Below are 25143 nucleotides of genomic sequence, written 5' to 3'. Positions count from 1 at the left end.
ACAGGTGCCAGTCGGTCTCTGGTGACGATGAAAAACCACAAAAAACTATAAAATAAACACCAAACTCCGGGTTGAACGGCTCCGCGTGTTCATTCTTGGGGTGGAGAACGCCTCCACAGCAGAAGGATTTGGGTCTGGGGAGGGAAGGAGCATCCTCGGGTCTGGAAATCCGCCCAGCCCAGGTGATGTGGGGTCATAAAATAGCTCGAAATCCCCTCAAAATTAGCGTCCTTCAGCTGCAGCTCTTGAAACATGGCTCTGCATGGAAATTAAAGCATCCCACAGCCTCCTCCTGGCCCTATACCCCAGACAGGCCCCTCCTTTGGGTTAAAATCATCAAATTTTCGGTAATTTTCAGTTCCCAAAGGGATTCTCAGTTGCTTTTCTCTTTCTCTCCGCTCATGTCCTCTCGGGCAGCTCGGGCCCGCGGAGCTCCGGGCACAGTCCCAGCCCCTGCCTCTCCTCGGGCCGCTTTTATTGTTGCTTGTCCCGAATTTCCCTTTTTTAAAGGATTTTTGGCTCCTTCCCGCGCCCCGCCCCCTCCCACGTGCCGCGCGCGCCACCGCCCCCCGCTCCGGCCGCAACCATCCCCGCGCGGGGGGGGGACACACACCAATGTGGACACCCCACGGACACCCCACGGGCGGGGAGGGGGACAGGGCCAGCACCCTCACACACAGCGAGCGGCGGGAGCGGGGCAGCCCCTCCAGACCGCTGCCCTCGGGGGTTTATTAATTTATTAATTAATAGATGATTGCGTCTCCTCCCCGCCCATCCCTCCCCCCGCGCGGTTGGTGGTGGCGGCCGCGGGCCGGGAGCGCGGCGGGGCCGGGATGTGGCGGCGGCTGCGGGCGCTGAGGGGCTGCGGGTAAGTGAGGGCTCCTGCCTTCCCTTCCCTTCCCTTCCCTTCCCTTCCCTTCCCTTCCCTTCCCTTCCCTTGTCCCCTTCCAACGCGTGGGGCGGGCTCGGTCTCCGCTGCCGCTCCTGCCATCCCCGGGCACTCTCCCGCTGCCAGCTGCGGGCACTGCCAGCCCTCAGTTCCCCTCGTTCCTCCCTCCTTCTTCCTTTTTCTGCCCTTGTTTCCCTCGTTTTTCCCTTTTGTTTTCTCCTTTCATACCCGCTTTCCACAGTTTACCCCTTATTTTCCCTTTTACCCTTGTTTCCACCTGTTTTCTGCTGCTTCCTATTGGTTTTCTTCCTTGATCCCCCTTGCTTTCCCCCTTTTCTCCCTTGTCTTCTCTTTTTCTCCTTGTTTGCTCTTTTTTCTCCCCCTTTCCCCTTCGTTTTCCCCCTTTTCCTCTCGTTTATCCCCTTTTATCCTCGTGTCTCCCCTTTTCCCGTCGTTTTTCCCCTTTCCCCCTCGTTTCCTCCCTTTTCCCTCTAGTTTCCTCCCTTTTCCATCTAGTTTCCCCCCTTTCCCTTCGTTTCCCCCCTTTTCCCGTCGTTTTTCCCCTTTTCCCCTCGTTTCTCCCCATTCCCTCTCGTTTCTCCCTTTTTCTCCTCGTTTCTCCCCTTTTCCCCTTCGTTTTCCCCTTTTCCCTCTCGTTTCTCCCCTTTCCCTCTCGTTTCCCCTCCTTTTCTCTTCGTTTTTCGCCTTTTCCCTTCGTTTTTTTTCCCTTTTCCCTTCATTTCCCCCTCCTTTTCCTCCCATTTCCCCCTTTTCCCGGGCGTTATCGCAGATCTGGTCAGCGTATCCCGTTCCTGCGGCTGGTCAGTGCCAAGGTCCGGTGACCGGGGGCAGCTCAGGGTGCCCGTCCGGCTTTTGCCCCCTGGACTTTGCCAGGGGCCGCGGGAGCAGCCCGGATCGATCCGCAGCTCTTTCCTTAAAAATCGATCCTGTTTCTTTTCCCTTAAAAACCCACCCCGTGCCTCGTTCCTTAAAAATTGATCCCGTGCCTTTTTCTTTAAAAATCCATCCTGTGCGTCGTTCCTTAAAAGTGCCTGTCCCAGCGCTGAGGGGGAGAAGGGGGGCTGGGCTGGGGGTGAGGGCCAGGCTCGGCTCCCGGCTCTGGCATCGCCATCCAGCGGGAGGGATGGAGCAGGGGTTGGTTTGGGGGGCAGCCCGGGATTGAGGTGTCCCCTGCGATCGAGGTGTCCCCCGTGATTGGTTGAAGTGTCCCCGGATCGAGGTGTCCCCTGGCTTTGTGTTCCCCTTGATGGAGGTGTCCCCCAGGACCGAGGTGTCCCCCAGCACTGAGGTGTTCCCCGTGGTGGACCTGTCCCCAGGACCGAGGTGTCCCTCAGGGATTGAAGTGTCCCCGTGAAGTGTCCCTGGGCCCAAGGTGTCCCTGGCCCTGAGATGTTCCTTGGGATCAACGTGTCCCCAATGATTGAAGTGTCCCCCAGGACTGAGGTGTCCCCCAAATCAAGCTGTCCCCTGGGACCACGGTGTCCCTGGCACTGACGTGTTCCGGGGATTGAGGTGTCCCTTGGGCTGGAGGTGTCCCCCATGATTGAAGTGTTCTTGGGACCGAAGTGTCCCGTGGTGGAGCTGTCCCTGGGACCAAGGTGTCCCTCGGGAATTGAGATGTCTGCCATGATTGAAGTGTCCCAGGGTTGAGGTGTCCCCTGGCACTGAGGGTTTCCCTGGGACTGAGATGTCCCCCAGCACTGAGGTGTCCCCTGGCATCGAGGTGTCTCCCTGGGACTGAGGTGTCCCTTGGGGATTGAGATGTCCCCCGTGATTGAAGTGTCCCCTGGCACTGAGGTGTTCCCCGTGATGGAGGTGTCCCCTGGAATTGAGATGTCCCCCGTGATTGAAGTGTCCCTGGGTCGAGGTGTCCCTGGCACTGAGGTGTTCCCTGGGATCGAGGTGTCCCTCAGGGATTGAAGTGTCCCCGTGAAGTGTCCCTGGGCCCGAGGTGTCCCTGGCACTGAGGTGTTCCCTGGGATTGAGGTGTCCCCAGGGCTGAGCTGTCCCCCGGTGCTGGGGAAGGAGGGAAGGGCAGCATTGCAGCGGTTCCTGTCTGTCCTGCCCTGTTGCAGGCGGCGATGGCAGCACGGCCCGGCCATCCAGGTGACCAACGAGCCCATCCTGGAGTTCAAGCCGGGGAGCCCCGAGCGAGAGGCGCTCCAGAAGGTACCAGTGCCAGGATTTGGGGGGTTTGGGGGCTGGGGGGGCCCTGGGCTGTGCTGCACCCCAGGCTCTCCCTGCTGTGACAGCCCCATCCTGCCCTGCCCTGTGCCCACAGAACTGGGAACCTGTTCCCAGTTCCCTGTGCCCGTGGGGAGGGGGATGGAGGGCAGCTGGAGGGGCTGGGAGCTGCTCCCACCGTGTTCTCCTCTCTGCCAGGCCCTGGCTGACCTGAAGGACAAGACTGAGGACATCCCGTGTGTGATTGGGGGGGAGGAGGTGTGGACCCCCACGGTGAGGTACCAGGTCTCGGTGAGTCGGGGGGGTCTCACTGAATGGGGGAGAGCAGAGCAGGGGGGGCCCTGCAGGAGGAGCCTGGGACTGGTTCCTACAGAGCTGCTTCTTCTCTCCCCAGCCCTTTAACCATGCACACAAGGTGGCCAAGTACTGCTATGCCAACAAGGTGAGTGCACTCTCTGTCCCCCCTCTTCCTGGCTGTTTTCTTGCCCTTGGTTTAACAAGTGCATTTTGTGAGCAGAGAGGCTCCAGGAGCCTTTCCAAGCTCCAGGGATCCTGGAACAAACCCACCTTGGGGTTGTGATGGCACCAGTGGTCTGTGCCTGGGGTGGGTGACCCCTCGTTTTCCCTGTGAGCTGGTGGTGGGCAGTGTTGTTCTGGTTTTTTAAGATTTTCTAAGCCTTCTGATCTTGACATTCTTGTAGCAAACTTTCTCACACAGTTCCTGTAAATAACTCATCGTTTTACATTCCTTTATAGGAGAAGAAAAAGTTGATAGACTGTTAGTGTGTCCGGTGTCATTGGAGAGGTGGCACTGTCACCCTCCAATCCACTGTCAAATGTTAGAGTCAGAAAATAAACTTCCCTTTTTTCCTTCACCTTGAGAACAGCAGTGTGAGCTTGTTGCAGACATCTTATGAAAATGTCTGTTGTTGCAGACATCTTTTTATGAAAAATCCTTTCCTTAGGATTTTTCCTCCTGAGAGGCTGAGAGGCCTCAGGAACAAAATGTAAACATTGATTATCTGCTGCTGTGGAATGCAACAGGTGCATCTGGGATTGGTCTCATAAAGTTGTTTCTAATTAATGGCCAATCACAGTCAGCTGGCTCGGGGTCTCTGAGCCACAAACCTTTGTTATCATTCCTTTCTATTCTTAGCTTAGCTAGCCTGCTAATGAAACCTTTTCTTCTACTCTTTTGGTATAGTTTTAATGTAATATATATAATAAAATAATAAATCAGCCTTCTGAAACATGGAGTCAGATCCTCATCTCTTCCCTCATCCTGAGACCCCTGTGAACACCCCCACAGTGTTCTTTCATGCCCTGTGAAAGCCTGCAGAGGCTCCTCCTTGCTGCCTTTTCCCCTTTGCCTCCACAGGAGCTCATTAACAAGGCCATTAATGCTGCCCTGGCGGCCAGGAAGGAGTGGGACCTGAAGCCTGTGCAGGATCGAGCCCAGATCTTCCTGAAGGCAGCTGACATGCTGAGCGGCCCGAGGAGAGCAGAAGTGCTGGCCAAGACCATGGTGGGACAGGTAGGGATGGGCTGGTGACAAGCCAGGTGTCTGCTGAGGAAGGCAGGAGCCTCCCCTGAAATGGAAAATGTAAACCCCCTTCCCTCTGAATTGTTGTAAATTTGAAATGAAAGGGCTCTTAGATAAAGATATGGGAGCAGGAATAGCAGTTCTTTACTAGGAAAATTAAAATTTCAAATGTAGTAGTACAAACAAAAAAAAAGCCAACAAAAATCTGTTGTCAGAGTGAGAATCTGATCTGACAGCCCCATCCATGGGGGCTCAGCCCTCCTGCAGTGCCAGCTGTGGCTCTGCTGCAGAGGGATCCTGCACAAGGGGGGAGTTTTCCTCTGCAGCTCCAGGGCTGCTGCAGATGGGCCTGGGCTCCCTCTGGCCATGCAGGGAGCACAAAGCTGCTCCTCTGGCAATGCAGGGGGCAAAGGCTGCCCTGGTGTCCCAAATCTCAGATTGGATCCAGGTAGGAATGCTTGGCTCCTCCCCTGGGCGGAGCATCTCCCCATGGGATGCTGGGATTGGATCAGCCCTGCAGGGACACTCACTGGCCATGGACAGAAGGTATTTCCTAGAGGGAAGATTGGTTGTGGAAGAGATAAAGAAAACTGCCCAATGAACAGAATATCCTGAATATCCCTCAGACCTCCTGTGGATGGGAGAGGGAGTTGGGAACACTCCCAGCTCATCCCCGTGTCTTAGGTCAGACACAGGAGTGTGTGTTCTGTTCCTATCAGTTATCTGCTGTTCCTTGGGCAGTTATCTGTGGGGTTTTGCCCCACCTCTGACAGTTGGGAATAGAATACACACCCCCATTTCCAGCCTAAGACAGGGGTGCTGCAGAAGCTGGGCTGGGCAGGAGGGGCTGCCAGGGTGGTTTTGGGCAGTGGGAATGGCTGGAGGTGTTCTGGGGGGGATCCAGGCTGATCCTCACTCCCTGCTGCTCCTGGGAGCAGGATCAGCCTGAGGCAGTGCAGGAGGCCCAGCCGTGGGAACTGAGCTCCACATTTCTCTTCACAGAGAAAAGCAAGGCACAGCTCTTCCCAGGAATATTTCTGGGTTTCACATTCTCTGAACTTCAGAGAAAGGAAAAACAATTCATATAATTTGCTGTGCCTGTGTTTGGGCAAAAGTAGAATGCAACATGGAGATTGTTTACCCACAGTGATGGTGGTTTGTTTCCTTGGCCTGTCAGGGCCAGGTGTGTGTGTGTGTGTGTGGGGACTGTTGGGGGACAGTTCAGAGCAGGGTGTGCAGAGTTGAGTGCTGGGCAGATTCAGTTTAGATGCAATGTAATACAGTGTAATATAATATAGAATAATATAGTGTAATAAAGTCATTAATTAGCCTTCTGATATCAGTGGATTCAGATAAATCATTTCCTCTCCCCTCATTGGGGGGCGTCGTGATTTGATAGAGAGGGGCACCCACGGCCAGCACTGCACCATTGCTGCATCCCCCCAATGCACCATTGCTGCATTCCCTCCCCCATGCACCATTGCTGCATTCCCTGTGTGCCATTGCTGCACCCCCATGCACCATTGCTGCATTCCCCATCCACCGCTGCTGCATTCCTCCATGCACCATGGCTACATTCTCCATGCGCCATTGCTGCATTCCCCGTGCACCCGTTCCCCCATGCACCATTGCTGCACCCCTCAGCAACCTTGCTGCATTGCCCCGTTGCTGCATTCCCCCATCCCCCATTGCTGCACTCCCCATGCACCATTGCTGCATTCCCCTATGCACCCATTCCCCCATGTGCCCTTGCTGCATCCCCCTATGCCCCATTGCTGCATCCCCCATACACCCATTCCCCCATGCCCCATTGCTGCATTCCGCCATTCACCCTTACTGCATTCCCCCATGTGCCATTGCTGCATTCCTCATGTGCCATTGCTGCATTCCCCCACGTGCCATCTCTGCATCCCCCCATGTGCCATTGCTGCACCCTCCATGCCCCATTGCTGCATTCCCCCATGCACCCTTGCTGCATTCCCCATTTCACATTGCTGCATTTCCCACGCACCCATCCCCAGTGCCCCATTGCTGCATTCCCCATGCAGTGTTGCTGCATTTCCCCATTGCTGCATCCCCTCCCTGTCCCCGCAGGCCAAGACCGTGATCCAGGCCGAGATCGACGCCGCGGGCGAGCTCATCGACTTCTTCCGCTTCAACGCCAAGTACGCGCTGGAGCTGGAGCAGAGCCAGCCCCTGAGCGTGGACATCAGCACCAACTCCATGGTCTACCGGGGGCTGGAGGTGAGCTGTGCCCCTGGGGGACAGCAGGGTCCCCGTGTCCCTGTGCTCCATGGGGGCTGGAGGTGAGCTGTGCCCCTCTGGGGGACAGCAGGGTCCCCGTGTCCCCTGTGCTCCATGGGGGCTGGAGGTGAGCTGGTCACCCTGGGGACAGCAGGGTCCCCGTGTCCCTGTGCTCCATGGGGGCTGGAGGTGAGCTGGGCACCCTGGGGACAGCAGGGTCCCCATGTCCCTGTGCTCCATGGGGGCTGGAGGTGAGCTGTGCCCCTGGGGGACAGCAGGGTCCCCATGTCCCTGTGCTCCATGGGGGATGGAGGTGAGCTGGCACCCTGGGGACAGCAGGGTCCCCATGTCCCTGTTCCCTGTCCCTGTGCTCCATGGGGGCTAGAGGTGGGCTGGTCACCCTGGGGACAGCAGGGTCCCCATGTCCCTGTGCTCCATGGGGGCTGGAGGTGAGCTGTGCCTCTGGGGACAGCAGGGTCCCCGTGTCCCTGTGCTCCATGGGGGCTGGAGGTGAGCTGTGCCCCTGGGGACAGCAGGGTCCCCATGTCCCTGTGCTCCATGGGGGCTGGAGGTGAGCTGGGCACCCTGGGGACAGCAGGGTCCCCATGTCCCTGTCCCTGTGTCCCTGCAGGGCTTCGTGGCTGCTGTGTCCCCCTTCAACTTCACGGCCATCGGTGGCAACCTGGCAGGGGCTCCTGCGCTGATGGTGAGTGCTGGGGGACAGGAGGATGGGACAGAGGGACAGGGGTGCAGGAAATGGGGATGGGGGACAGGACAGAGGACAAGGGGACAGGGCAGGGGGACAAGGGGACAGGACAGGGTCACAGGGCAGGGGGACAGGGCAGGGGGACAAGGGGACAGGACAAGGGGCAATGGGACAGGACAGGGACAGGAAATGGGGGACAGAAAGTGAGGCAGGATGGGGACAGGAAATGGGGGTAGGGCAGGGGGACAGGACAGGGGCATATGCAGGGGAATGGGACAGGAGAACAGGACAGGGGACAAGGAGACAGGACAGGGGACAGAATGGGGGGGACAGGGGGATGGGGACAGGGTAGTATCAGAGGACAGGGTGGCAGGGCAGGGGCACAGGACCCAGGGACAGGACAGGGAGGCAGGGCAGGGGGACAAGGGGACAGGACAGGGTCACAGGATGGGGGACAGGACGGCGAGTAGGGTGGCAGGGCGGTAGGGCAGGGGGCAGAACAGGACATGGGGACAAGGGGGCAGGACAGGAGGGAGGTCACAGGGGACAGGTCAGAGGGACAAGGGGACAGGGCAGAGGGGCAGGACGGGGGACAGGACATGGGGACAGGGCAGGGTCACAGTACAAGGTCACAGGATGGGTGGTCAGGACAGGGGGGACAGGGTGGTAGGACACAGAGACAGGGCAGGGTGGCAGGACAGAGGGACAAGGGGACAGGACAGTCCAAGGAAAGGCTGGGACAGGATCCCAGCCCTCAGATTCAGCTGGGCTGGGGTGGGCAGGGAGGGAGCTGGGCCCCCCTGGGGCTGTTGGACCCCTTGACCCAATCAGCATTCAGGCTTTAATTAAACACCCAGGGTCTGCATTTCCAGTGTGCTGGAGGAAGTGCTGGAAAAGCACAAAGAGCCCAGACCTGCCCTCCTGGGGTTTTTGCTCTGAACCAAGTGATCTTTTCCTTCCCAGCTGGCTTTGGGATCTGGGAATTACCACAGCAGGGTTTGATTCCTACCTGGGCTCGGGGTGCTGTCGGGACATGACAGTGTAACCAGTTTGGAGCTGCCCACATTCCTCTGGGATGACACTCCTGGGTGCACTGGGTGTGCCAGGGGCATGGCTCTGCCACTGAGCTCTGGACTGGCAGATAGGAGAGCCCAGAAAGTCTGAAAAAATATATATATAAAAAAAAAAAAAGTATTGGGAAAAAGCATTTCTGCACATTCCCATTTGTGTCCCAGCCCATGGAGCACAGCAGCTCCTGCCCTCTGCAGGGTGGATTTTGGGGAAAGACTGTAATAACCTGGTGAATTTGAGCCAGCAATAATTAATTTATTGTTGTACTGGGATAGAAAAAAAAAAACAAAACAGCAGGTTGTCACAGCTCTTTGCTAATCAGGCTCAGATTTCCTGCTGGCCCCAAAGAGGCTGGGGAGCTTTTAATTTGGGAACATCACATTTAAAGCCATATTTGAGTGAAGGATTTGAACAACCTGTCACTGGGGCAGGAGTGGGGGGACAAGGAGAGGGTGAAGCCACCATGGAGCTGGGAGGATTTTTGGGGAGAGAAGACCCCAAAACCTGGGGAGGGAGGTGCCCAGGACCTGAAGGACCCCCCTTGGCTTTGGGGAATTTGGGCATCCCAGAGCAGCTGAGCCCTGCTGGGATGGCACAAACCCCTGCTGGCAGCTCTGAGTGGCATTGGGGACATCCCATGGCAGTGAAATCCCCTGGGGTGCTGCAGGGGGATGGATCCCTGCCCTGGCTGGGGACAGGAGGCAGCAGGACACCAGCAGTGCCTTGGGAATCAGCAGCGGGGGCACCTGCAGTGACAGTGAGGAGAAAACGCTGATTAACAGGGGAGTGTTAATTACAGACCCAGTGAAAACAATGCTTAATAGGGGATGTTAATGAGAGCCCCAGAGTTTCTGTCCCCGTGGGGGGTTGGACACTGGAGAGGTGCAGCAGTCACGGGAATCCCATGGGAATGGGATTTCCTTGGGATCAGAACAATCCAGGCTGCTGGGAATGCTGTGCCCAGCCTGGCTTGGATTTCCCAACTGCTGCAGGGCTCTGGCAGGGTTGGGAGTGGGGGATTGGAGGGGCACAGGAGGAGCTGTGCCCATGGGAGAGCTGTGCCCATGAGCTGTGCCCAGGGGAGTTTTCCTGCCCAGCAAATCCCTGGGAAGCAGCAGCCAGGAGTGCAAAGCTGTGACGGTGTCACAGGGGTGTGAGGATGAGGGAAGAGATGAGGATCTGACTCCATGTTTCAGAGGGCTTGATTGATTATTTTATGATATATATTATATTAAAACTATACTAAAGAATAGAAGAAAGGATTTCATCAGAAGGCTGGCTAAGAATAGAATAGGAAAGAATGATAACAAAGGTTTGTGGCTCAGACAGAGAGTCCGAGCCAGCTGACTGTCATTGGCCATTAATTAGAAACAACCACAGGAGACCAATCCCAGATGCACCTGTTGCATTCCACAGCAGCAGATAACCATTGGTTACATTTTGTTCCTGAGGCCCTCCAGCTTCTCAGGAGGAAAAATCCTAAGGAAAGGATTTTCCATAAAAGATGTCTGTGACACAAAGCTCCTGTGCAGGGCAGTGACCCGTGCAGGGGAGGCTGAGCCGTGTGCCACGGGGACAGGGGACACGGGGCGGGCACAGGGCTGGGGTGGCACAGGGCCAAGGGGGTGGCACCAGTGGAGTTCTGCAGCTCCTTGTGCTGCTTTTGTCTGGTTAATCCAGCAGGAGCTTTGGTTTCACTGCCCGGGGCTGGTGGCACTGTGGTGACAGTGCTGGTGACATTCCTGTGGCCTGGTTTCCACCTCCTCTTGGGGAAGGCAGAGCTCAGCCCTGTGAGGGAGGGTGGGGAAGGCTGGCACAGGCACCTGGTGAGAGGAAAGGGGAGGATTTGTGCCCTCAGCTGAGCAGGGCACACCCAGCCCTGCCCAAACAGCTCTGGGGTGAAGGTGGTGCTGCCTTTTTCCCAACCTGAATATGAAACTGGAGATGATTTCAGTAATAGAGCAGATCTTTATTTGAAGGCCTTCAGGGACAGTGATGGACAGATGTCCACAAGAGCCCACCCCAAAGGGATGAGAACATTTTTACAGATTTTAGGAAATCAGCATCATTGATAAAAAGCACCAGTTAGGAGGATAAGTAGTGATGCAGCCTCCTTGGTCTGGAGCACCCCTCAGCACTGGCTGTGCTCTGTCCATGAAATAATATCATATTTATGTATAAACATAATAATATCCCAAGAGTTGTTCTCACCTTTGGTTCCCAGGAATGAGCACTGAGCTCTTGTACCCCTGGGGCTTGGAGTTTTGGGATTTTTGTCTTTGTGCCTTGGAAAAGCATTGGGAAATGCAGTTACTAATCCAACAGAGCCGTGTGTGTGTGTGGAGGATATATGGAATAATAGGGAACACAGGACAGAAATAAAGGCTGAGTGTCCATGAAATACCCAAGAGTTGTTCTCACCTTTGGTTCCCAGGAAGAACCAGGACAGCTCTGGGGCCTTGTACCGCTGGGGCTTTGGGATTTTGGGATTTTTGTCTTTCTGCCTCAGGAAAGGCCATGGAAAAGTACTAGGAAATGCAGTCACTAATCCAACAGAGCCACGTGTGTGTGTGTGGAGGATATATGGAATAATAAGGAATACAGAAAGGAAATAAAGGCTGAGTGTCCATGAAATATCCCAAGAGTTGTTCTCACCTTTGGTTCCCAGGCAGAACCAAGGAAGAACCAACTCCGCTGGCTTGGAGTTTTGGGATTTTTGTCTTTGTGCCTTGGGAAAGGCCATGGAAAAGTACTGGGAGTTGCAGTCACTAATCCAACAGGTTACAGAGCCACATGTATGTGTGGAGAATATATGGAATAATGGGGACCACAGAAAAGAAATAAAGGCTGAGTGTCCCTGAGGTGCCACCACTCTGGGACAGTTTTCAGGGAATTCTGATGGCCCTGCTGAGGTGTTGTGTGTCCCTGGGGGAACGTGGTGCTCTGGAAGCCCAGTGACACAGTGACAGTGCCCTGCCCAGTGTTGTGTGTGTCCCCGGGGGAATGTGGTGCTCTGGAAGCCCAGTGACACAGTGACATGGCCCTGTTAGGTGTTTGCTGTGTGTCCCCAGTGACATCGCCCTGCTCAGAATTCTGTGTGTCCCCAGGGGAACGTGGTGCTCTGGAATCCCAGTGAACACAGTGACACTGCTGAGGTGTTTTTGGTGTGTCTCCAGTGACACAGCCCTGTGAGGAGTTGTGTATTGTCCTCAGGGTAACGTGGTGCTCTGGAAGCCCAGTGACACAGTGACAGTGCCATGCTCAGTGCTCTGTGTGTCCCCAGGGTAGTGGGGCTCTGGAAGCCCAGTGACACAGTGACATGGCCCTGTTACGTGTTTGCTGTGTGTCCCCAGTGACAGTGCCATGCTCAGTGCTCTGTGTGTCCCAAGGAGAACGTGGTGCTCTGGAAGCCCAGTGACACGGTGACACAGCCATGCTCTGTGTTGTGTGTGTCCCAGTGACACAGTGACACGGCCATGCTCAGTGCTCTGTGTGTCCCCAGGGTAACGTGGTGCTCTGGAAGCCCAGTGACACAGTGACATTGCCATGCTCAGTGTTGTGTGTGTCCCAGTGACACAGTGACATTGCCATGCTCAGTGTTCTCTGTGTCCCCAGGGGAACGTGGTGCTCTGGAAGCCCAGTGACACAGTGACACAGTGACATTGCCATGCTCTGTGTGTCCCCAGGGGAACGTGGTGCTTTGGAAGCCCAGTGACACGGCCATGCTCTCCAGCTACGCCGTCTATAAGATCCTGCTGGAGGCGGGGCTGCCGCCCAACGTGGTGCAGTTCGTGCCCTCGGACGGGCCCGAGTTTGGGGACACCGTCACCAGCTCCGAGCACTTCTGCGGCCTCAACTTCACCGGCAGCGTGCCGTACGTTGGGGACAGGGGGGCACAGGGAGGGGCTGGGGGCTCCAATGGGGACAGGGGGACAGCGAGGGGCTGGGGGCTCCATTGGGAACTGGGGACAGCGAGGGGCTGGGGGGGACAGGGGGACAGGGAGGGGCTGGGGGGGACACGGGGACAGGGAGAGGCTGGGGGGGACAGGGAGGGGCTGGGGGCTCCACTGGGGACAGGGGCAGGGAGGGGCTGGGGGCTCTATTGGGGACATGGGGAGGGGACTGGGAGGGGCTGGGGGCTCCAGTGGGAACTGGGGACAGCGAGGGGCTGGGGGGACACGGGGACAGGGAGGGGATGGGGGCTCCAATGGAAGCTGGGGACAGGGGACAGGAGGGAGGGGCTGGGGGCTCCTCTGGGGACATGGGGAGGGCACAGGGAGGGGTTGGGGGTTCCAATGGGGACAGGGGGAGGGCAGGGAAGGGCTGGGGGCTCCACTGGGAACTGGTGGGGACAGGGAGGAGCTGGGGGCTGCAATGGGGATGGGAGGGGCTGGGGGCTCCAATGGGGATGGGAGGGGCTGGGGGCTCCAATGGAGATGGGGGAGGGCAGGGAGGGGCTGGGGATTCAATGGGGACAGGCGGATCTGGGGGCTCCAATGGGAACTGGGGACAGGGACAGGAAGGGGCTGGGGGCTCCAGTGGGGACAGAGAGGGGCTGGGAGCTCCATTGGGAACTGGGGACAGGGACAGGAAGGGGCTGGGGGCTCCAGTGGGGACAGGGACAGGGCTGGGGGCTCCATTGGGTGGGGGATTCAATGGGGATTCAATTGGCTCCATTGGCTGGGGGATTCAATGGGGACAGGCGGATCTGGGGGCTCCAATGGGAACTGGGGACAGGGACAGGAAGGGGCTGGGGGCTCCAGTGGGGACAGAGAGGGGCTGGGAGCTCCATTGGGAACTGGGGACAGGGACAGGAAGGGGCTGGGGGCTCCAGTGGGGACAGGGACAGGGCTGGGGGCTCCTCCTGGCCCTGGGAAGGGCTGCAGCAGCTGACAGGGCATGGCTGCACAGTCACATCCAAACAGGGGGTTCAAAGTGGTGACCAAAAGGGGCTGAGCAGGGTTTTGGTGCTTGGGGGAAGTGGTTTTAGCTCTGGGCCTGAGCTGAGGGCACAGGAACAGCCAGAGTGGCAGTGACCCTCCCAGGGGTGCTGTGGGTGGGTTTGCACACCTTGGGTGGGTTTTGTTTGCCCTCAGGTGGGTTGGGTTTGCATCCCAGGGTGGGGTTTGTACCCCAGTTAGCTTTGATTTTCCCCCCTGGGTGGGTTTGGTTTTCCCCTCAGGTAGGTTTGGTTTGCCCCCCTGGGTGGGTTTCACTCCAGGTGGGTTTGGTTTGCCCTCAGGTGGGTTTTGTACCCCAGTTGGGTTTGGTTTTCCTCGCAGGTAGGTTTGGTTTGCCCCTTGGTGGGTTTTGTATCCCAGGTGGGTTTGGTGTGCTCCCAGGGTGGGTTTTGTACCCCAGGTGGATTTTTTGCCCCAGGTGGGTTTGATTTCCCCCCAGGTGGGTTTGGTTTGTGCCCCAGGTGGGTTTGTACCCCAGTTATGTTTGATTTGCCCCCAGGTGGGTTTGATTTGCCCCCAGGTGGGTTCTGTACCCCAGTTATGTTTGGTTTGCCCCCAGGTGGGTTTGGTTTGTACCCCAGTTATGTTTGATTTGCCTCCAGTTATGTTTGATTTGCCCCCAGTTATTTTTGATTTGCCCCCAGGTGGATTTGTACCCCAGTTATGTTTGGTTTGTACCCCAGTTATGTCTGATTTGCCCCCAGTTATGTTTGGTTTGCCCCCAGGTGGGTTTGTACCCCAGTTATGTTTGATTTGTGCCCCAGGTGAGTTTGGTTTGCCCCTTGGTGGGTTCTGTACCCCAGTTATGTTTGATTTGCCCCCAGGTGGGTTTGTACCCCAGTTATGTTTGATTTGCCCCCAGTTATGTTTGATTTGCCCCCAGGTGGGTTTGGTTTGTACCCCAGGTGGGTTTGTACCCCAGGTGGGTTTGTACCCCAGTTATGTTTGATTTGCCCCCAGGTGGGTTCCCCCCAGCTGGCTTTGCTGCTGGGCCCTGCTGTGTCCATGGGCTGTCAGAGGAGCTGGGGGGTCCCTGCAGGGGCTGTCAGAGCCCAGGACCCCTCCCCAGGCCGGGCCACGCTCGGCTGAGCAGGGGCTGCCCGGGTGGGGGCTCCCAGCTCTGCTGTGTTGTGGCTGAGCCTCCTGCTGCGAGCCCATTTCCATTTTTATTGTTTTCCAGCCCAGGGGTTTGTCACAGCCAGGCCTGGAGGGAAGGGGGGAGAGGGGAGGAACAGAAACTTCTGGATGCTCTCTGTGTGCCCTTCCCCTGCAACAGTTCATTTATGTAGCTGTGGAGCTGCTGTGTGCAGCCTTTGTTTGGTACCTTGCTCCAGTCCCACTGCCCTGTGCAGGGCAGCCCTTTTTGGGGGAGCTTTCCCATCAGGGCATCCCTTTTATTAGGGTGTTCCACATCAGGGTATCCCTTTTTTGGGTGATTTTCCATCACAGCATCCCTTTTATTAGGGTGTTCCATGTCGGGGTATCCCTTTTTTTGGATGGTTTCCCATTAGGGCATCCCTTTTTTGGGTGATTTCCCATTGAGGCAGCCCTGTTTTTAGAGTGGGTAGGGGTTCCCATCCTTCTTTTTTATGGAGTTTCCCATTAGAGCATCCCTTTTTTGGGTTATTTCCCATCAGGGCATCCCTTTTTGGAGGGTTTTTTTCCTTATCAGGACATCCCTTTTTTGGAGGGGTTGGGTTTCCTATCAGGGCATCCCTTTTATTAGGGGGTTTCCCATCAGAGCATCCTTTTTTCAGGGGGGTTTCTCATCAGGGCATCCCTTTTTTTGGGAAGCTTTCCAATCAGAGCATCCCTTTTTTTGGGGGGGGGGTTCCCATCAGGGCATCCTTCTTTTTGGGGGGCTTCCCATCCCTCTTTTTTTGGGGAGTTTCCCGTCAGGGCAGCCCTTTTTGGGGGAGCTTTCCCATCAGGGCATCCCTTTTATTGGGGTGTTCCACATCAGGGCATCCCTTTTTTGGGTGATTTTCCATCACAGCATCCCTTTTTTTAGGTTGTTCCACATTGGGGTATCCCTTTTTTTTGAGGGTTTCCTATTAGGGCTTCATTTTTTTTGGATGGTTTCCCATTAGGGCATCCCTTTTTTGGGTTGTTTCCCATCAGGACATCCCTTTTTTGGAGGGGTTGGGTTTCCTATCAGGGCATCCCTCTTTTTGGGGGGTTCCAATGAGGGCATCTCTTTTTTGGAGGGTTTCTCATCAGGGCATCCCTTTTTTTGGGAGGCTTTCCAATCGGAGCATCCCTTTTTTTTGGGGGGGGATGCCCCATCAGGGCATCCTTCTTTTTGGGGGGCTTCCCATCCCTCTTTTTTGTGTTATTTCCCATCAGGGCATCCCTTTATTGGGGGGCTTTCCCATCAGGGCATCCCTTTTATTGGGGTGTTCCACATCAGGGTATCCCTTTTTTGGGTGATTTTTCATCACAGCATCCCTTTTATTAGGGTGTTCCATGTCGGGGTATCCCTTTTTTGGAGGGTTTCCTATTAGGGCTTCACTTTTTTTGGAGGGTTTCCCATTGGGGCATCCCTTTTTTGGGTTATTTCCTATCAGGGCATCCCTTTTTGGTGGGATTTTTCCCTATCAGGGCATCCCTTTTTTGGGTGATTTTCCATCACAGCATCCCTTTTTTTAGGGTGTTCCACATCTGGGCATCCATTTTTTGGGGGAGTTTCCCATTAAGGCATCCCTTTTTTTAGGGGTTTTCCTATTAGGGCTTCACTTTTTTTGGATGGTTTCCCATTAGGGCATCCCTTTTTTGGGTGATTTCCCATTGAGAAATCCCTTTTTTTAGAGTGGGTAGGGGTTCCCATCCTTCTTTTTTATGGAGTTTCCCATTGGGGCATCCCTTTTTTGGTTATTTCCCATCAGGGCATCCCTTTTTGGTGGGATTTTTCCCTATCAGGACCTCCCTTTTTTGGAGGGGTTGGGTTTCCTATCAGGGCATCCCTTTTATTAGGGGGTTTCCCATCAGGGCATCCCTCTTTTTGGGGGGGTTCCAATGAGGGCATCTCTTTTTTGGAGGGTTTCCTATCAGGGCATCCCTCTTTTTGGGGGACTTCCCATCCCTTTTTTTGGAGCGTTTCCCATTGGAGCATCCCTTTTTTAGGAGATTTCCCATCAGAGCATCCTTTTTTTCAGGGGGGTTTCTCATCAGGGCATCCCTTTTTTTGGGAAGCTTTCCAATCGGAGCATCCCTTTTTTTTGGGGGGGCTTCCCATCCCTCTTTTTTATGGAGTTTCCCATCAGGGCAGCCCTTTTTGGGGGAGCTTTCCCATCAGGGCATCCATTTATTAGGGTGTCCCACATCAGGGCATCCCTTTTTTGGGTGATTTTCCATCACAGCATCCCTTTTATTAGGGTGTTCCACATTGGAGTATCCCATTTTTTTGGAGATTTTCCTATTAGGGCTTCACTTTTTTTGGATGGTTTCCCATTAGGGCATCCCTTTTTTAGGAGATTTCCCATTAGGGCATCCCTTTTTTGGGTTATTTTCTATCAGGGCATCACTTTTTGGTGGGATTTTTCCCTATCAGGGCATCCCTTTTTTTGGGAAGCTTTCCAATCGGAGCATCCCTTTTTTTGGGGGGGGGATGCCCCATCAGGGCATCCTTCTTTTTGGGGGGCTTCCCATCCCTCTTTTTTATGGAGTTTCCCATCAGGGCATCCCTTTTATTGGGGGGCTTTCTCATCAGGGGATCCCTTTTATTAGGGGGTTTCTCATCAGGGGATCCCTTTTATTAGGGGGTTTCTCATTAGGGAATCCCTGTTTTTAGTGGGCTTTCCCATCGGGCCATCCCTTTTTCCGGAGAATTTCCCATCCCTTTTTTCAGGAGATTTCCCATCAGGGCATCTCTTCTTTGGGGGTATTTCCCGTTTGTTTTCGAGGGTTTCCCACCCCCCTGTGTGCCTCTCCCTGAGCAGCCTGTCCCTGTGTTCCAGAACGTTCCGCCGCCTCTGGAAGCAGGTCTCAGAGAACCTGGAGCGCTACCGCAACTTCCCGCGCCTGGCTGGAGGTACCAGCCCCCCCCTGCCCCCTTTTTTTTTGTGTTTCTTTGCTTCATAAAATCACAGAATATTTTGGAAGGGACCCACAAGGATCAGCAAACTCCTGTTTCTGCCCAGGCCAGTCCCAAGAAGCCACCCTGTTCCTGAGAGCAGCCTCCAAACCCTTCCTGAGCTCTGTGCTGTGCCCATGCCCTGGGAGCCCCCAGCCACCCTCTCTGGGTGAAAAACCTTGAAAATCCAACCCAAACCTGCCCTGGTACAGCTCCAGGCCATTGCCTCGGGTCACCAGAGAGGGGATCAGGCTCAGTGCCTGCCCCTCCCCTTGCCCTCATGAGGAAGCTGCAGTGAGGTCTCCCTTCAGTCTCCTCCTTTGCAGGCTGAAAAAACCAAGGGACCTCAGCCTCTCCTCATCCAGATTCCCCTCTAAACCTTTCATTCCTCATCAGATTTCCCTCTAAACCTTTCACTCTCATCCAGATTCCCCTCTAAACCTTTCCCTCCTCATCCAGATTCCCCTCTAAACCTTTCATTCCTCATCCAGATTCCCCTCTAAACCTTTCCCTCCTCATCCAGATTCCCCTCTAAACCTTTCATTCCTCATCCAGATTCCCCTCTAAACCTTTCCCTCCTCATCCAGATTCCCCTCTAAACCTTTCATTCCTCATCAGCTTCCCCTCTAAAGCTTTCACTCCTCATCCACATTCCCCTCTAGAGCTTTCATTCCTCATCCAGATTCCCCTCTAAACCTTTCCCTCCTCATCCAGATTCCCCTCTAAACCTTTCACTGCCTTTGCAGCCCCCCTTGGGATGCTATCTAATAGATTTATATTCTTTTGGGGCACCCAAATCTGCCCCCAGGATTGAAATGCTGCCCCTCTGCTGTGCCTGAGGAGGAAAGGGCAGCATTCCCATCCCTGAGGGCAGGAAATCCCTGGATATTCAGAGCTGTGGGGGTGGGATTTTAGGGTGGAGAGGTGGTGGTTGGACCCCGGTGTTTGGGGTGCCAGAGTTTGGGGATTGAGGTTGATCCCTTTGGGAATTGGGGTCGCTCCCTTTAGGAATTGAGGTTGGTCCCTTTAGGAATTGAGGTTGATCCCTTTGGGAATTGAGGTTGGTCCCTTTGGGAATTGAGGTTGGTCCCTTTGGGAATTGAGGTTGGTCCCTTTGGGAATTGAGGTTGATCCCTTTGGGAATTGGGGTCGATCCCTTTGGGAATTGAGGGCGATCCCTTTGGGAATTGAGGTCGGTCCCTTTAGGAATCGAGGTCGGTCCCTTTAGGAATCGAGGTCGGTCCCTTTAGGAATTGAGGTCGATCCCTTTGGGAATTGAGGTTGGTCCCTTTAGGAATTGAGGTCGGTCCCTTTGGTCCCTTTTCCATGGGTTTTATCCAGCTGCTCCATGGCTGTGTCCCTGTGGTCACAGCTCTCCCTGTCCTGATGCCTTTTGGGGCTGCCTAAAAACAGAGCCAGACAAAATTAGGGGAATTAAAAGCAGGTGGATTTATTTATTGAAGGGCCCTCAGATACATCCCAGGCAGGGCTGTACCCAGAAATGGACCATGGCTCATGGGTTATCTCACTTTTGGAGGGTTTCCCATTGGAGTATCCCTTTTTTAGGGGATAACTTTGGTCCATTTGTATATTGGGGGTTAATCCTTCAATTACAGCTTCAGATAATGAAGTCATTCACCCCAAGTTTGCTCCCCCAGCTCCCTTTTGTTGAATCTCTGGGGGCCTGAGGCAGTGAGGGCTCCTTGAGGAATTGGAGAGGAATTGCTGTGTCTGCCCCAAACGGGGGAACAGCAGCTGGCACTGTGTGTGGGGTTTGGAGTTACACACTAAAGAACTGCAGGGTCACAAATACACGGAAAATATAAAATATATTTAATATAGAATATATTTTATTATATAATATATAAACATAATTATGTATATATAATTATACATAAACATATATATATAGACATCAGTTTCCCTCTAATTATATATATAGGTATAAATATATATAATATAATATTAGAACATTATATATTTAAATATTTAGATATATAATTATATATAAATATATCTAGACATCAGTTCCCTTCTTATATATAATAGAATAGAATAGTATATAATAGTATATAATAGTATAGTATATATAAACATCATTCTATATGTTAAATATTTATAGATATTATATAAACATCAGTTCCCCTCTAATTATATGTAGATATATAAATATATATATTATAGTATATAAAAACATAATATATATATTTTTTATATTATATTATGTATGAACATTGTTATATATATTTATATATATAGATATATAAATATATAAATATATATATATAAATATATATATAGACATTAGTTCCCCTCTATGTATATATAAAATATAAAAAATATATTTATATATTAATATATGATATGATATGATATGATATTATATTATATTTTTAATTAAATATAAACATATATAGACATCCGTTTCCCTCTAATTATATAATATATATAATATGTATAATATGTAACATATAATATATAATATAGTACTGTTTATTTATGTTTAATTATATATAAACATATATAGACCTCAGATATGTTATAATAACATATTTTTATATAATTATAAAAACATATATATACATCAGTTCCTAATATAATATAATATAATATATTCGTATTTATATTTAAATATAAACATATATAGACATCCGTTTCCCTCTAATTATATAATCTATAAAATATATATGTTATATAATAATATAATATATAATATATAGTATATAATATATTATATATTATATATTATATATTATATATTATATATTATATATTATATATTATATATTATATATTATATATTATATTATCTATAATAAGTTATATATGTTATATATTATATTATATATAATATATTATATATATGTAAAATGTAATATATTATATTATATGTAATATGTAATATAAAGACTAATATATAGAATATAATATAAACATAAGTATATGTTTATATATATTATATTGTATATAGACGTCATTATTTATATATTTATAGATAGCATTAGATATAAAGATATATACACATCCGTTCCTTTTATATTATAAGTATATTTATAGTCACATTGATATTATTTATATTAATATTTATGATCTTTATTTATATTTAATTGCATACAAACACATATGTAGCCATGAGTTGCCGTGTCCCCGCGGGGCGGGCAGCCCCCAGCCCCGCCCCGCCCCGCCCCGCCCCGGCAGCTCCTCCCGTTTCCTTGGTGTCCCGCAGAGTGCGGCGGGAAGAACTTCCACGTGCTGCACCGCTCGGCGGACGTGGGCAGCGCGGTGAACGGCACGCTGCGCTCGGCCTTCGAGTACGGCGGGCAGAAATGCTCCGCCTGCTCGCGCCTCTACGCGCCCGCCTCGCTGTGGCCCCACATCAAAGAGAAGCTGCTGGAGGAGCACGGCAAGATCAAAGTGGGAGATGTGAGCCGAGCTGCCGGGCTGCTGAAGGGCTTTGCGGCTCAGCGGGAGCCTGATGGGATTAGGGGCTGCGGGCACCGGCTGCTAATTCCCATTGAAGGCAGCTTTTCATCCCCCCTCCGCCCCGCAGCTCCTGGCCCTGATTAGAAATTAACTTGTAGCCGCTCCTAGGGGAGGGCTGGGCTGGCTCTGCCCGGGCTCCTGGGATGGGTTTGGGGAGCTGAGGGAGCTCTGGGGTGCAGGGTGAGCTCTCATCGCCCCTGGTGCTCTGGGGTGCAGGGCGAGCTTTCATCCCCTTCCTCCTTTCTGCCTGCCCCTGGTGCTGAGGGAGCTCTGGGGTGCAGGGTGAGCTTTCATCCCTTTCCTCCTTTCTGTCTGCCCCTGGAGCTCTGGGGTGCAGGGTGAGCTCGCAGCCCCTGCTTTCTGTCTGCCCCTGGTGCTCTGGGGTGCAGGGTGAGCTCTCATCCCTTTCCTCCTTTCTGTCTGCCCCTGGTGCTCTGGGGTGCAGGGTGAGCTCTCATCCCTTTCCTCCTTTCTGCCTGCCCCTGGTGCTCTGGGGTGCAGGGTCTGCTTCATCCCCTCCTTTCTCTCTGCCCCTGGTGCTCTGGGGTGCAGGGTGAGCTCTCATCCCCTCCTTTCTGTCTGCCCCTGGTGCTGAGGGAACTCTGGGGTGCAGGGCGAGCTCTCATCCCCTCATTTCTACCTGCCCCTGGTGCTCTGGGGTGCAGGGTGAGCTCTCATCCCCTCTTTTCTGCCTGCCCCTGGTGCTGAGGGAGCTCTGGGGTGCAGGCTCTGCTTCATCCCCTCCTTTCTGCCTCCCACAGCCCACCCAGGACTTTGGCACCTTCTTTTCTGCTGTGATCGATGACAAGGTGAGCTCAGAGCAGCCCCAGGTGTGGGGTTTGCTGCAGAAATGGGAACAGGGTGAGCCCAGAGCAGCCCCAGATGGGGTCAGAAGTAAGGACAGGATGAGCCCAGAGCAGCCCAAGCTGGGGGAAAAGTGGGGAGAGGGATCAAGGCCCAGAGCAGCCCCAGGTGGGATTTGCTGCACAGGTGGGGATGGGGATCAAGGTGAGCCCAAAGCAGCTCCAGGTTGGGGCAAAAGTAGGGACAGGGATCAGGGTGAGCAGCCCCAGGTGGGGTTTGCTGCAGAAATGGGGTCAGGGTGAGCCCAGAGCAACCCCAGGTTGGGGGAAAAGTGGGGATGGGGATCAAGGTGAGCCCAGAGCAGCCCCAGGTTGGGATTTGCTGCACAGATGAGGACAGGGGTCAGCTGGAGCTGCCTGTGGCTGAGTGTTGTGTGCCCTACTGGTGAAAATTCTGGGATTTCTGGCAATTTCCCCAAGAAATTGTCCTGGCCTGAGGGATTTCTGTGCAATCCCTGCTCCTGCTCCTGAACCAGGAGGGCACCGAGAGCAGAGTGTCCTGAGAGGAGTGACCCAGAAAACAGACCCCAAAACCCCCTTTTAAATCCCCAAACCCCCTCCCAGACCCAAAAATGCCCTTCCAGACCCCCAAACCCACTCTTTACCTGTAATTCCTTACCCAGACCCCCTTCCAGACCCACAAAGCCCCTTTCAGACCTTAAACCCCCCAAACCCTTCTTCCAGATCCCCAAACCCCCTTTTAAACCCCCAAACCTCCTTGCAGACCCCCAAACCCCCTCATTTCCTGTCAGTCCCAACCCAGACCCTAAACCCCCTTTTAAACCCTAAAACTGCCTTGCAGTCCCTGAATCCCCCTTAAACCCCCAAACCCCTCTTCCAGACCCCAAACCACCCTTTAAAACCTCCAGCCCCCCCTTGCAGACCCCAAACCCCCCTTTAAAACCCCCAGACTGCCCTTTTAAGCTCCCAGACCCCCCCTTGCAGACCCCAAACCCCCCTTCTAAACCCCCAGACCCCTCTTCCAGACCCCCAACCCCCTTTAAAACCTCCAGCCCCCCCTTGCAGACCCCAAACCCCCCTTTAAAACCCCCAGACCCCCCTTTTAAGCTCCCAGACCCCCCCTTGCAGACCCCAAACCCCCTTTAAAACCCCCAAACCCTGTTATTAGCCCCCAGACCCCAAACCCCCCTTTTAAGGTCCCAAACCCCCCCTTTTAAACCCCCAGGTGCCCCTTGCAGACCCCAAACCCCCCTTTTAATCCTCCAGACTCCCCTTTTAAGCCCCCAGACCCCCTTTAAAACCCCCAGCTCCCCCTTGCAGACCCCACACCCCCTTTAAAACCCCCAAACCCCTGTTATTAGCCCCCAAACCCCTCTTTTAAGCCCCCAAACTCCCCTTTTACACCCCCATACCACCTTCCAAACCCCCCTTTTTAAGCCCCCAAACCCCCTTTTAAGCCCCCAGATCCCCCTTGCAGACCCCAAACCCACTTTAAAACCCCCAAACCCCCTTTTTAAGCCCCCAAACTCCCCTTTTAAGCCCCCAGACCCCCTTTTTAAGCCCCCAAACTCCCCTTTTAAGCCCCCAAACCCCCTTTTTAAGCCCCCAAACTCCCCTTTTAAGCCCCCAGACCCCCCTTTTAAGCCCCCAAATCCCCCTTGCAGACCCCAAACCCCCCTTTTAAGCCCCCCAACCGTGTCGTGTCCGTGCCCAGTCCTTTGCCAGGATCAAGAGCTGGCTCCAGCACGCCCACAGCTCCCCCAACCTGACGGTGCTGGCGGGCGGCGGCTGCGACGACAGCGTGGGCTTCTACGTGGAGCCCTGCATCGTGGAGAGCAGGGACCCCCGGGACCCCATCATGAGGGAGGTGAGGGGCACCCACCCCAAATCCCACCCCAAATCCCCCTGGGACCCCCGGGACCCCATCATGAGAGAGGTGAGGGGCACCCACCCCAAATCCCACCCCAAATCCCCCTGGGACCCCCGGGACCCCATCATGAGAGAGGTGAGGGGGATCCCTGTCCCAAATCCCGTCCCAAATCCCACCCCAAATCCCACCCCAAATCCCCCTGGGACCCCCAGGACTCCATCATGAGAGAGGTGTAGGGGGATCCCCATCCTAAATCCCACCCCAAATCCCCCTGGGACCCCCGGGACCCCACCCCAAATCCCTGTGGGACCCCTGGGACCCTACCTGGAATTCCTGTGGGGAAACCTGGGACCCCACCCCAAATCCCTGCAGGGAGCCATGGGACCCCATCATGAGAGAGGTGGGCACCTAACCCCGACCCTAACCCTAACCCCACCCCAAATCCTGTGGGGAAACCTGGGACCCCATCATGAGAGAGGTGGGACCTAACCCTAACCCCATCCCAAATCACCCTGGGACCCCATCCCAAATCCCTGTGGGACCCCCGGGACCCCATCATGAGAGAGGTGGGCACCTGACCCTGACCCTAACCCTAACGCCACCCCAAATCCCTGTGGGGAAACCTGGGACCCCACCCCAAATCCCTGTGGGACCCCATCCTAAATCTCTGTGGGACCACATCCCAAATCCCTGTGGGACCCCTGGGACCCCATCCCAAATCCTTGTAGGAACCCCTGGACCCCCTCATGAGAGAAGTGTAGGGGGATCCCCATCCCAAATCCCTGTGGGACCCCACCCCAAATCCCTGCAGACCCCATAAAGAAAGAGGTGGGGGGGGATCCCCATCCCAAATCCCTGTGGGGAAACCTGGGACCCCACCCCAGATCCCTGCAGGGACCCCATCCCAAATCCTTGTAGGAACCCCTGGGACCCCATCATGAGAGAAGTGTAGGGGGAGCCCCATCCCAAATCCCTGTGGGACCCCATCCTTAATCCCTGTGGTACAACCTGGGACCCCATCCCAAATCCTTGTGGGACCCCCAGCACCCCATCATAAGGGAGGTGTGTGGGACCCCATCCCAAATCCCTGTGGGATCCCCAGGACCCCACCCCAAATCCCTGTGGGATCCTATCCTAAATCTCTGTGGGACCCCACCCCAAATCCCTGTGGGGTATCCTGGAACCCCATCCCAAATCCCTGTGGAACCCCATCCTTAATCCCTGTGGTACAACCCCTTGTGGGATCCCACCCCAAGTCCCTGTGGGACCCCAGCC

General features: G+C 53.9%; 1 protein-coding gene across 1 annotated transcript; it reads left to right on the top strand.

Moving 5' to 3' along the window:
• Positions 1–683: 683 nt before the first annotated feature.
• ALDH4A1 (aldehyde dehydrogenase 4 family member A1) lies at positions 684–23861 on the top strand (the record flags this gene model as incomplete). The annotated part of the gene is given in 12 exon segments (XM_074558298.1): positions 684–868; positions 2986–3079; positions 3293–3385; positions 3489–3536; positions 4473–4628; positions 6732–6881; positions 7513–7587; positions 12345–12532; positions 17576–17649; positions 20918–21114; positions 21936–21983; positions 23713–23861. Coding segments are annotated over 12 exon segments (1307 nt in total), but the record flags the coding sequence as incomplete, so codon positions are not given.
• Between the last annotated feature and the right edge of the window lie 1282 nt (positions 23862–25143).

The sequence above is a fragment of the Zonotrichia albicollis genome, chromosome 25, assembly GCF_047830755.1.
Source record: "Zonotrichia albicollis isolate bZonAlb1 chromosome 25, bZonAlb1.hap1, whole genome shotgun sequence".
Taxonomy (NCBI): Eukaryota; Metazoa; Chordata; class Aves; order Passeriformes; family Passerellidae; genus Zonotrichia; species Zonotrichia albicollis.
The sequence above is the reverse complement of the archived record's forward strand: the minus strand, read 5'-3'. Positions and strand labels throughout refer to the sequence as shown.